At 32.2% G+C, this 14,426-nt stretch overlaps 1 protein-coding gene across 6 annotated transcripts in view; it reads right to left on the reverse strand.

The window, feature by feature from the left end:
* Nucleotides 1-14,426, reverse strand: part of LOC127734576 (homer protein homolog 2-like) — a 59,101-nt gene that overhangs the window by 15,314 nt on the left and 29,361 nt on the right. For all 6 annotated transcript variants that reach the window (XM_052244520.1, XM_052244518.1, XM_052244517.1 and 3 more), the window contains 2 exons: nt 4,747-4,903; nt 800-931 (listed from right to left, as the gene is read on the reverse strand). In XM_052244520.1, the coding sequence (XP_052100480.1) occupies nt 800-931; nt 4,747-4,903 (289 nt within the window). The remainder of the gene's footprint in view (nt 1-799; nt 932-4,746; nt 4,904-14,426) is intronic.

The raw sequence follows: 14,426 nt of genomic DNA on the forward strand, positions 1-14,426 counted from the left end.
GTATAATAAAGATATAATTAGTAACATCTTCTATTTATTGCTTTCAATTACTAAATAGTAAATTATTACATATGAACATCTTTGACTAGGATTTCTGTTACAAGTTTTACGCTATTTCATATCTCTCTCTCAATTTACTGTTTCTATTTTGAGTTGTATGTAGTTTTACCATTCATAAATGCAATTAACAGCATTCATTATGTATGACATTAGATATATTTTACCATGGCAATACCTGTTTACAACTGACTTTCTTACCAGGAAGAAGCTGTATATATCACAGTACTAGCTCACAAGTACTTACTATCTACATCATAACAGTTTGAATATCTGTTTTGTTTTGTCCTCTAGATATATGATATTGTTCTAGTTTTACTTGTGTATCTTTTTTTTTTATCATTTCTTGTTCTTTTCTCCTTTAGGGCCTCATTTCCAGTTCATTTTTAAGGGTACTGAGGATTCATTATTATTCTTGAGATACCATTTTTTTTGGATTTTTTTGGGTATAGGAGAACCACAAAATCAAATGTTTAATGCAAACAAATTTTCTGTAGGCTTACATGCAAACTGAAGGTCATGAACATGAAATCAAATACAATATATAACCAAAAATACAATTTTGCCTCAATCCATGACAATTGGTACTCATGAAAATAGATGAATCCAAAGTATATAACAGGTTAGACTTCTTTTCAATTTAACATATGCTGCAAAGTGCAGAAGATTTACAGGGTGGGAGGTACTATTCATCACGCAAGACCCTCAAAATAAACCGATTTAACATAAAAGTAGAACTTACCTTTGCCAAATCTGCTTCTGATGTAAATCCAAGTCCATAGACTGTATTTGCCCTTGGATCTGACCACTGGCCAAACTTCTGGGATGTTTTGGTAAAGGTCATTCCAGGTGTGATAGTACTGTTGATGATTGCCTGTAAGATATTGAACAAATTATATTTAGTGTTAACCTCATGCCTTGCTTTGAATTATATAATCTTGAGAACTTGTTATACTTTTGTAGATGAAAATAGCTTGATATATCTGTAGTAAATGTAAATGAAACAGCAAACCAACAACACAAGTCCACTTATGTCAATAAATGCACCCAAACATCCTATTATAAGGCTATAGCTCACTAAATGTTTCAGAGCTCAGACTAAAAACTTTATAAACTCTACACTTTTTGAATCACAATATTTTTTTACCATTTTTTGTTCAATAGCTTCCTTGTAAGCAGCTACCCTCTATCAAGAAAAACATGATAGGAAATGCAAGCTATGGAATATGGTATCAACTAGAAGAATATATACTCCGTATGTAATTGTCAGAATAAAAATGTGGACCAGAATTAATTTAGCATTTAATGACTCTCTTGTGGGCAGATTGAATAGTTCTACAATCATGTTTGTGGTGACCACATTTTTAAGATATTTCATACAAGTGCATGTTCTTAAAGGGACATAACTAGAGAACTGTAAAATTGACACCACCCGAACTCGAACTTGATCCGTGTTTTATGGTAATAAGCATTGTGTATAAGTTTCATACAATTTGGTTGAGGCAATCTTAGTTGGAGAACGGAAACTAATTTTGGGATGTACCTATGTACAGATGGACAAGGGTACACTTAATGCCCCCTCTGCCATGGCGGGACATGAAAACTTAGGGTAGACAAAAAACAAACCCCAAAATGTATGTTCATTATCTGAAAGTAAAATGATACCCACACAGTGCTGCAAGGTGCTGCTACTGATAACAATGTATCCCATATGTTAATAAATGGCCAGATAAATCTACTTAAATGTCTGTTGGTTGGGCTAGCTGGATGTATAGTCTTTTAAAAGAACTAAATTTTTGTATATAGCAAAGTTTTGTTTTGTTTGGAACCCGTTATGGGGAGTTGTGGATACAAAGTGTGAATGGACAAATGTAATCTCAATAACTTGTGAACTTGCACATCAGTCACTATTTACCATTGTTTAATAAGCAGGAGAATAACAGTGACTGGGGACATAAAAAAGAAACTGAATGTGTCTATAGTACACGGATGCCCCCCTCGCACTATCATTTTCTATGTTCAGTGGACTATGAAATTGGTGGGGCATATAAAGGGGTTTATGTCTTAAAGCTCAATCTGTTGCTTCCTGGACCTTTCAGACAATTTCAATGGCAGCGTAATTGTATCAGAGAGTTCAAAAATGCATGTTATGTATGTAGATCCTGCCTTGTATATCATAAAATACAACAGAATGACACAGCACCTTTATCCCCTTCAGACAGTAGTATACATTTGCTTTGATAATGACATTAATAATTATGGATCCTTGATAAAAAGGTAGATAACTGTTAATACAATTATGATCTTTGATGAAAATATAGATAACTATGATGTTTTAATTAACTGATGTCATTAAAATAACATTAAACACTCACTTAAGACTGCTGTTAGGATGGATTTTATAATGTAATAAGAACATTACAGTCAGATATCTTTATATCAGTAGAGAGACACATTCAAGGCACCAAAGTGTCTTTATGACTTTCTAGTTATGGCTTCTCTATCAGAAGCCTTTGAACAGCTCATCAGGTCACAAAGCTGAACAAATTATCAATAAAGGGCAGCTATCAATATTTCTATGCTTATTTGTATTCTCAGTAGCATCATAAATATTTCTAAGTTTACTTATATACCCAGACGTATCATACTGTTTTAATAATAATAGAAGTTCATTACCATTAATGCACTTTTGATGGAACACAAATAATTTCAGATATAGAATTCAAACACTTCATTAGTTTTAATTAATATGTTTTATTGATAAACCAACCAGAAGTAAAGCCAGATATTTATTATTATCCTGTTTTAATTATACATATGATAAAACAAGACAATAACCACTAAGTTTGTTCAATCATTTTTGTAGGATTTGGTTCTAAAACATATAGTTTTATTGGAGCATTTAATTAGCAAAACACACTGACTGATTGGTAATGTAATTGCCTTGCTTTTTTACAACATGTAAAACATAATAATAGCTTGTGCTTTTTAACTGCTCTTTGATGTTTTTCTTTCCTTATAACAAAACCAGTAGAAAAGTCTACATTAATATACAAGTCGATGGCTTTCTTATAATTTGTCTGCAATTTTTTTTCTATTTGTGCCATTGTTATTGCTCCATAAAATTTCTGGAATATAAGTCCACAATATTTCAAACCTACATGTAATATATCCTGAATTACAGGAATAATGGTTTGCTGTCAAGGAAGATATACAACAAAGGATTACTGTAGGTCCTTGTACTGTTCATCTTATTGTTGTCATGATAATTATTGATAATCAATGTCATGATTAGGACTGTCAGCAGAGGATGTTAAAATATTTTTTGATGTTCAGCATTAATTGCTTCTAAGATTATAACTATCAACCAAAGATGCAGCCATGTTTAGGATTGTAAGTCTAAGATGTAACCAAGACTAAAATTGTTAATCTAAGATTTGGCCATGATTAGAATCTTCACTTTAGATAAAGCCTTGATAAAGACTGTTCGAATATGATGTAGCCATGATTAGGATTTAAAGTCAAAGATGTAGTCATAAATAGAATTGTCAGTATGATATGTAGCCATCAATTGGACTTTCAGCCTAAAATGTAGCCATATAAGGATAATCAACTTTAAATGTAGCAAAGATTAAAATTGTCAGCTAGATATCTAGCCATAATAAAATGATCAGGATATGATGTAGCTATGATTAAGATTGTCAGCCTAAAACATAGTCATGATTAGGATTGTAAGCCTTAAACATAGTCATGATTAAGATTGGAAGACTTAAACATAGTCATGATTAAGATTGTCAGCCTTAAACATAGTCATGATTAGGACTGTCAGCCTTAAACATAGTCATGATTAGGACTGTCAGCCTTAAACATAGTCATGATTAATTAGGACTGTAAACCTTGAACATAGTCATGATTAAGATTGTAAGACTTAAAGTCATGATTAAGATTGTCATCCTTAAATATAGTCATGATTAAGATTGTCAGTCTTTAACATAGTCAAGATTAGGACTGTCAGCCTTAAACATAGTCATGATTAGGACTGTCAGCCTTAACATAGTCATGATTACATTGTCTGCCCAAGATGCAGCCATGATTAGGATTGTCAGCAAAAATGTATTCATGATTAAGATATAGCCATGAGAAGGATTGTCAGCCTTATATGTTGCCATGATCAGGATTTTCTGTCTTAGCACTTATATGTTTGAATTTAAAAAAGACAAAAAAAAGGGTGTTGGTCCAGTACAAAAAAAAAGACATGAATTCATAAATAATCAACACACCCTCATTTTCCCTGTGACAGTAAAAATTGTTTACCCTCCAAATAATATTTGATCCATTATCCACAACCTTTTCAATTCATTTATTTGTTTCTTTTTTCCTGAACATTCATGAAATGTCTGTTATGTCAAATGTAAGGTTAGTCATCTGATTCATGCTTTCACCTACCGGTAAGCACTCTAATTTAAAAAAATATATAACTGTTTCAATAGCTCTTGATAAAATTTTCACCTATCTGACCAGTTGCAAGAAAATGGGTTATCACATATACAATTGATGGCTCAAGTATGCCAATTTTTCTCCCAAGAATTTCATGGTTTGCTAAAACACATTTGTCAAAAGTGTTTCTGTTTCTTGATTTTCAACAATTACTTTCCTTGACTAAACATCCACAAATCATTGAAAAATTACCTTAGATCCATCAACACTGATAATTCTGTATGTACTTCTTGTAGAATCATAATAATATGAGACACTGACAGCATTCTTACTGGCAGGGATCCAGTTCTTTTTGGTTTCTGGGTCTATCTGAAACACATGGGCTTTGGTAGAAAAGATGGGCTGCTCCCTGAAAATAGAAAAAAATATCTGTTTTTACGATTATTCTAATGGATTTAACTTTCATTTATGTAACTTGAAAACAAAATACAGACTTTGTACACATTTGTATGCTGATGCACTCTGGACATTTTTCATAAAGCATTAAAAAACCAAAGTTACAGATGAACTATTCTGTGGGCAAACACTCATATAATTTATTTGCCCATGTGTCTGCACAAGTATAGCAAATTATCAATATATTTTTCCTTCTATTATCTGAGTTCTAAGACAGCTTCATAGCATTCTTGCTTAAAAGATTGTATCAGCAGATAGGAAAAAATTCACTCCTCTATCTGTGGTTAATAAAAATTCTCAACATTCAAAAATACGTTACTCAACATCATGATTACACACCCTTGATAAAAACTATTGACTGAAAGAAACCACATTTTCACACAAAAATAAAAAATAATAAAAAATAAATATACAGTATTACATTACATCATTGTATATGCTAAATATGAATTAATAATTAAAATAATACATTTTATGTAGATTTAAAAATAAATATGCAATAGTACACACATGTATATGTTGTTAAAAAAGCAATTATTTCATGCACTATTGTAAAAGATACAAACCATTTCTTGGAAAAAGATCCTCTACGGCTAAGAAACTTAAACATGTATTACAACAATCAAGCACTGTGCGTAATTATCCTGATAAAACAAACAATGAGAACCATAAATCCTTCAGTATTACATCTACTGCTGGCTTCCAAAAAAATACCAACTAATTTACCGATCACAAAAATACCTTCTGCTCTTAACATATTTTCCTCCAATACAATTAACAACCCATAATAGCGGCAAAACAATCAATCATTCATAAAACCATCAAAGAAAAAATATTTCTAAAACAACAGATAAGTAATTTTCTCCTTACTCTCTCCGCACTATCAAGTGCTCTTCAAAAACATCATCATCCGCAAAGTCGTCTCCAGCAAAGGTCGTGGAATCAACGGAGCTTGGTGTCAAAATATACGCCATATCCGACTTCATTGATTCTGTTCGATGTCAGATGGGATGTTGTCTTTTGTTTGGTAACTTTTTGTACTCCTTAATAATATTATCCTTTTTATGGAATATGTAAGCTGAAGTTGTTCCTAATTCATAGCACCATTTAATATCCCAATATTGATTTCTTGCTGATGAATAATATTCTAAATGTGAAAATATGCTTTATCTAACTTTCTGCACTAAATTGTTCAATCTTATCAAGCAGCTTTTGTAGGAATTCTAATTCCCTGATCATGTATAAATCCTATCTACACTATTTATACATCAATTTTCTTACTACATATTATCCAAAAAGCATTATGATGTTTTCAAATGTGACAACAGAAATATCAACAACTAGGAAGGCTAGAAAATACAATTAAACAGTGCTAAAAACAGCAAAATGTGACCAGTTCGTCCATATTGTTACAAATGCATGACATTAGAATGACCGCAAATAAACTTGCTAATTACCAAAAAGTGATACATGACATATGTTTACCTGGAGGACATCAAAGGATTACCTGCAATTAATTTCCAGCATTTTTCTTCCAAGACAAGGTCACATAAACATCAACATTCAAATTTTATCACAACTTCAATAATCTTCTTATATTAAAGTAGCTTATCCTGATTTAAGCGTTTAAGGATAATTTCTCCTGATTAACTCCCCTGTAATGTTGGGACATAACCTTTTTTTCTTACTTGATTGATAAGTTCTGTCACAGTTGAAGAACTTCTCTGTCAATCAAAAAGTATTTTATCAAATGTGTTTATTGGCAGTTCTGACCCCTCCAGCAAACAAGAAAACATTATAGTTACATCAATGAAATTCAATTACAGATCTTTAATATTGATGTCTAACTAAATTTACAATAAAAACAATCAATTGTAAATAAACTGGTAAACAATTTTAACTTATTTACCCATGACCGTATACACAAATGGTCATACTTTACACTACAATCCAATTAAATATTTTTCAATAATTAATTAATCCCATTAACTTATGGACCATAATAACCAATAAATGCTGTGAACTTTACTCAAACAATGTCTTTTCTAATTGAGTGTCAGTGTATTTTCATGGTAAAAAAAAGTCATTGAACAAGTCAACTTTCAGGATGCGCAGCAAGCATTAAATGGAAAAATTTAAAAAATATTATTTAGGTTGAGTGTAAATGATCTCAATGGTTCTGATAATAAATGTTAGATCTTTACTCCAATTGCATACATAATCTTTATTCACAAGCAATCTAGTATTTTCGTGGAGGCCTTATGCAACTTCTGGTTAAGGTAAAGGAATCTAGTATTGTTTAAGTTACATTTTTCATTGTTCATAGAAAAATAAAATACACAATGCCATGCAATAAGTCAAACCTATGGGAGGAGAGAAGTATTAATCATACATGTTATGGACAGAGTTTTAACCATCATCTAATATAGTGCAAATACACTAATTTTAACAAAGCACCTATAGTTTTGATTTCTCTCTGGCGTATCTGTTAAGGACATTGGATATAATTGATCTGAACTTAGTTTACCTTCTGATACCTAAGTTTTGACACCTGTTTTCTCTCCGGGACTTCTAAATTATTTTCTGACTACTTGGTACATAATAATTTGTTATAAATAATGTAACAATGTTAACATAGCAATTGTTCATGAACATGCACTGGCAGGCTATCTGCATGAACAGTGGTGAACATTTTTCATTCAAAAGTTTACCAGGATGGATCTTACAGTTATCTCCCTTCATTTAGCAGAACCAGGATATATAATTATCTCCCTTCATTCAACACATACAAAACAAAGTGTACAAGGATGAATGTAACAGTTACCTCCCTTTGTTTAGCATAAAACCTTCATTTAACAAATACAAAACAGAGTGAACCAGAATAGCTCTAACAGTTATTTCCCTTCATTTAACACATACAAAACAGAGTGAACCAGGATGGCTCTAACAGTTATCTCTTTTCATTAAACACATACAAAACAGAGTGAACCAGGATGGCTCCAACAGTCATCTCCCTTCATTTAACACATACAAAACAGAGTGAACGAGGATGGCTCCAACAGTTATCTCCCTTCATTTTTACACATACAAAACAGAGTGAACAAGGATGGCTCTAACAGTGATCTCCCTTCATTTTACACATACAAAACAGAGTGAACAAGGATGGCTCTAATAGTTATCTCCCTTCATTTAACACATACAAAACAGAGTGAACCAGGATGGCTCTAACAGTTATCTCCCTTTATTCAACACATACAAAACAGAGTGAAACAGAATGGCTCTAACAATTATTTATTTAACACATACAAAACAGAGTGAACCAGGATGGCTCTAACAGTTATCTCCCTTTATTTAACACATACAAAACAGAGTGAACCATGGCTCCAACAGTTATCTTCCTTCATTTAACACACACAAAACAGAGTGAACCAGAATGGCTCCAACAATTATTTATTTAACACATACAAAACAGAGTGAACCAGGATGGCTCCAACAGTTATCTCCCTACATTTTACACATACAAAACAGAGTGAACCAGGATGGCTCCAACAGTTATCTCCCTTCATTTAACACACAAAACAATAAAGAAATTCTACTTCAGGCAATAGTTAATGCATTTCTTTACGTCACATGAGGGGGTGACAAGGGGATGCTCATTTCCCAAATCCGGCTTTTATGTAATTTTTCTCACCTCACAATTTCCCCCCTTCTTTTTCCAATATCCCACTTTTTCCCCCCTATATCCCACATCCCAAAAGCATGTAATCCCCACTCACATGAAGGCATGTAGGAATGTAGGACAATGCTGACTGCCATTCTGTGATTTCTGTAACAATAATGCTGACTGTATCACAAAAAGATATTGCACAATAAAATAAGGCAAAAACTGTCCAGTGCACATTTTCCTGTTTGTTTTATGATTTTCTCCAACATTAAATATATCTACGGTGATATTTGGTTGCTTTTATAGAATATTATATAATTCATTTTTTGTATCTGCGTGTTCAAGTGATTGGCATGAAACATGTGAAATGGCTTGAAAACATAAAAATAAAGTAATTTGTGACAATTCATACATTACATAATGACTTTAACCATAACAGCCCATGCAAAAAACTTCTTGATGAAACAGATAAACATACTTCTTTCAAACAATCATAAATCATTGAAATACACAACTTTTTGATCTGAAATCAGATGTAAACATCAGATACACCCATTATTTGTGATCCAGACCTGCAAAGCACAGCATGCGTTTATTCTTTAACAAATTAATGCCAACGTGTAACCATCGCCATCAACATGATCAACCGCTTCATGAAATATTAACAATATAAAACCTTAAAATATAAACTAATAAATTAAAACATACACATTTTCTAAACACTCCGCCATACTTCAACCAATTCCATAAAATTGATTCTGAGTTTTTGTTTTCAGATAAGAAGAGATATTTCTATCTCATTGATAAAGTTAATCACTGAAGTTATTCTGGCACAGAAAAGAAAATGGCAGCAGAAACTTCTGATAGTTTGATATTAAATCTAAAGGATGTATACAACATAGAATGTTTAAATGACTGTTTTTATTAAGTTGTAAGATCTTGTCCTGTTAATTTAACAGCCAGCATTCTATTGACTTTGATGTACTTCCTGTTGTATATTATCTTTACTACAATCATTTTAATTTTTTCTTTGCAAGAATGCAGACTTTAACAGGATATTAATTGTAGATGGGATTGTTAGGATAAGTTACACAGTATTTTATACAGGAAACTTTCACCTTTAGTATTAGAAATTAGTATTATCAAAGATTATACTGTAAGCTAAGAAAAAAATAAGGTAGCCATACTAGGATTAGGAACCCATTGATTTATAAATAATTTTGTATAATACAGTCCTATGAATAACTAAATGAATCTATTTGGTAGGATGAGAACATCTTGATGTGATACAAGTTCTGTACTAGATCTATACACTGAGCCGAGTTTTTAAGGTGCAAGGTAACAGTCAACGAGAAAACAAATAACACCCAGTTTTTAAATAAATCTTAAATGCTTTGTGTTTAACAGAGACTCTCACAATACCACAAAGCCAGCATCTTCTACAATCAAGGCAGGCATACTTCATCATATTCATAGCAATGTTTGAAATTTAGGTCAGTATACCCATCCTCTGAAGTTTTCATGAAGGACTTGATGAAATGGTGGAAATTATCATGGAAAGGAACTAGATTTTTGCAAAATAATTCATTTTGTCTGTTGAATTTACATAAATGCTTTTTGTAAGACAGTTTTGAACTTGTACTGGAATCATGTTCTATCATATTAACTTTTATTCCAAGACAACAGTTGACATACAGAAATGTATAACATCCATAACTGATGTATTATATATCAATCAATATTCATTAACAAAACAAACAAAGGTTAACAAAAATATTCAAAAGAAGACAGACTTCAAAAATGGATGGGCTAGCACTTACATCATATGGAAAACTAAAAAATACTAAATCTGTCATATATCAACAGGGACAACCAAATATCTGACACAACATCAAATCTATATCTTTTATGGTAATCCCCCTACTCTATTTCATTTTATACAGGTGCAATGTATCATAATCACTCTATATGTTGGTAAAAATGTATAAGGACCTAATTTTAGAACAGTTGCCATTCATCATCACAAAGGTCACGAAAGTCGATTGAGGTCATAGTCAGGTGACCCCAGTAAGATTGACATGTACAGTTCATCACATTTCATTTATTCAGACCAAATACAACTGACTTATTACTTACACCATTAACTTATTATTGTGAATCAATGAAAATATGAAAATTAGGTCAAGGTCAGTTGACCACTGACACACATGCATGCATACTTCACATTGGAGGTAAAGACTAAATACAATAATTCTAATCTAATTTGAAATACTGCAAAATCTATCTTAATTATGAACAAGAATGTGTCCATAGTACACGTATGCCCCACTCACACTATCATTTTCTACGTTCAGTGGACCGAGAAATTGGGATCAAAACTCTAATTTGGCATTAAATTAGAAAGATCATATCATAGGGAACATGTGTACTAAGTTTCAAGTTGATTGGACTTAAACTTCATCAAAAACTACCTTGACCAAAAACTTTAACCTGAAGAGGGACACCCCACTCGCACTATCATTTTCTATGTTCAGTGGACCGTGAAATTGGGGTGAAAACTCTAATTTGGCATTAAATTTAGAAAGATCATATCATAGGCACCATGTGTACTAAGTTTCAAGTTGATTGGACTTCAACTTCATCAAAAACTAACTTGACCAAAAACTTTTAACCTGAAGCGGGACGGACGGACGAACGGACGCACAGACCGAAAAACATAATGCCACTAGGTGTATAAGAGGTATAAGTCTGGTACCTCCTGATAGATAGACAATTCTTCTTTACCTTTAACAAAATTTAATCAATAAACAAATAATTGAACAACAAATTGTGAAGGACCCTGTGAAAAACACACACAAAAAATCAGCTTACTTGTAACATTGATTAATGAACCATAGGGGATGAAGTTAAGGTCAGGATACCTAATACAAAGATCCAAAAGAGACTAGCAAAACTTTGAGCAGAGTTTACAAATCCATTTGGAACATATTTAGATGATTTCTTAGAACAAACACTGGTAAATAAAAAGATCTAAAAAATATCAGAAATCAACACTGAATTCATGAAGTCATTGAAAAAAGTAAATGAGGTCAATGTTAACTGACATATATATGACATATGGAAGCTAAACTTTTGACAAGAAATCATCTTTAACACGAAACAGCTTGTTTAGCTCTACTACCTCAAAACTATATTGTGGGTAGTATTAAGCTACCACAATTACATTGTCCGACCTACTTAACTATCAAGTATGACTAACTTCCAGCAACATCCAAAAGCCAAATGAGATTCTAAAGTCCAGTAATGATACATTTTTTAATAAATTCCAAACTTATTATGTAATTCATCTTTATCCACCTATAGCTCCATATATATGGCAATATATATAAATATTTACAGGCAATGGCTAAAAAATGTGGACAGTACAACTTTAATGAAACTTCAAAAGGACTGGAAATTTGTCAAAAAATGTGTCAAACCGATTATAACACAAACAGGGTCTGTAACTTATAATTTTACAAATCTGCATGCTGAATAATAAATCAGTTTTTTACTTGGTGGTGCAAAAATGAAAAATGTTAAAGGCCAACGAGTGCTGCCAAAACAGAAATATGAAATTTTTCATGGGGCATAACTGTTGAATAATAAAAGTGAAATATAGAAAATAATACTTGCTACACGTTTACTGTATACAAAGTAAAGCTAGCACACAGAATCCACCAATTCTAACATTTTCAGACAATTAAAGCAGTAACTTTGAAAAATCATGCAAAAATCATGAATATAGTAATAAACAAAATTATATGGTCCCATTGTTCACAGCAAGCTTATGTTACTACATGTATCACTTAGAGAGTTAAAACCATCAATTCTATTAATTTGGGACAATTGAACAGGAATTAGTTTAGAATGGTATTAATTTGAGACAATTTAAGGGGACTTAGTTTCAAACAATAATTACATAAACAGTGAAAATGGAATATAACATACTGCTACATGGCATGAAAACTGTTTGTTTTTGACAGTCAGACAGATGGAAAGACAGATCACATAGCAAATGTGGAATATTACTCACATTTTTTTTCAGAGCATAAAACAGTTTACACAGTCCTAAAATTTGGAATCATAGAAGTAGAGAAAGATGGATGAGAGTAAAATAGCGCGATAGGAGTAAGGACCATTTAGAAATGGGGACTTGACTAGGAAAGCACAATATCAGACATATAAAATGGAAAAATGTTAGGTATCTGTATCAGAAATGGTGGTGTCTCACAAAGTTTAAAAACTTAGTCCAAGCCAAAGGTTACAAAACATGCCATAAACATGCCAAACAAATTTCTTGCCTTTCATTCCATATGATAAAATGTTGTAACCATGACAAGTCCTGTACTACTGATTCATCTGGTGTTGGTGGTCTACCAGTACTTCTGCCAAGTTGTGGACTATCAGGGAGAACCTTGACCATCCGTACAGTCCGTGGTGAAGGTGGAACACTATGCATATTTTGTTGGTTTGGAACAGTCGGAATGGTTACAGGACTTGGAGCCCTTCCACGATCGGGTGTAGCAGATCTACCTCGGAATATACCAGCCCTATGGCTTTTTGTTGGTGACCTTGGCATTGTCATTGTGTTGTTCTTTTTGGCCTCTATTTCCTGTTCATCAAAGTCTGAAGGTGAGACAGGAAATTCTGGAGTTGGGGGCCTTTTTCTGACATCTAATGGTGAAAAGGAGGATAACCATGACATCTTTATAACTTTTATTTTTAATTAATCCTCATTAAATCATGCTCAATGTTCACATCAACAGTGCATTTATTTACATTAAGAATGCTGTCTTTCTCTATCATTTGAATATTTCTTCAGAAAAGCAATTTTATATCATCACATTTGATTAATTCATTTACCTAGAACTTAAGAAATTTCATTGAAGACTTTCCAACACAGCTGGTAAACTGTGTATTTATCATCTGGTATCCTTTTATCTAAATCCAAAAAATATGTTATTAATTAATTCCCTTGATACACTGAATGTATGAATGTACTGCACACACAACTGCACAACAAAGATATCTACACCAAAAACAAATGATGTATCCTATAGTCATGATAGTCGTGTATAAATCCTTGCAAACACTTCCATATCTTATCAAAACAAAAGTATCAGCTAAGCAGCTTGATGAGGATTATACTAATTGTAACACAACATTGATCTATTATCACCAAAATATACTCATTAACTCTCACAGACTGCCCAGTAATGAATTAATGACCTTTATATCAGAATTTGTGTCATATAATATGTAATGGTAGAATGTAACTACTGTCTTTATCCTGAAAATGACAAAATAACTATTCAACCGCTGTTAAATTTATTCCTAAGCTTATACATATGATTTTTGTTTGGTTCACAATCTACATGAAATATTCAAATTCTTGTCAAAGGCTGATTAAACTGTAAGAGTTAAACTGTCAACAATACAGCAAAAATCAATACAATGTCCAATGGCAATCATCCATAGAAATGTATTCTAGGAGTAAAAAGTCATCAACTACTACCAATCAGACTCTTCCTAAAACACAGATTTTCTCATATAGCTTGTACTATCCACCAGAACAAAACCCTTCAAAAACCAATTTTGTTTTCCTTTTCTGTAATGGAATTTGTTTACAATCCAGACATGAAGACCAATTAAAACAAAGAGCACTTTAGATTTAACTGCTTCATAAATTGGAATGCACTCATTCAAAATAATGCATTTGTTAAGAATTTCAGATTATGTAATACACTTTTACTATCACATCTGTATAGCA

Source organism: Mytilus californianus, unplaced genomic scaffold (genome assembly GCF_021869535.1).
Source record: "Mytilus californianus isolate M0D057914Y unplaced genomic scaffold, xbMytCali1.0.p SCAF_3, whole genome shotgun sequence".
Lineage (NCBI taxonomy): Eukaryota > Metazoa > Mollusca > Bivalvia > Mytilida > Mytilidae > Mytilus > Mytilus californianus.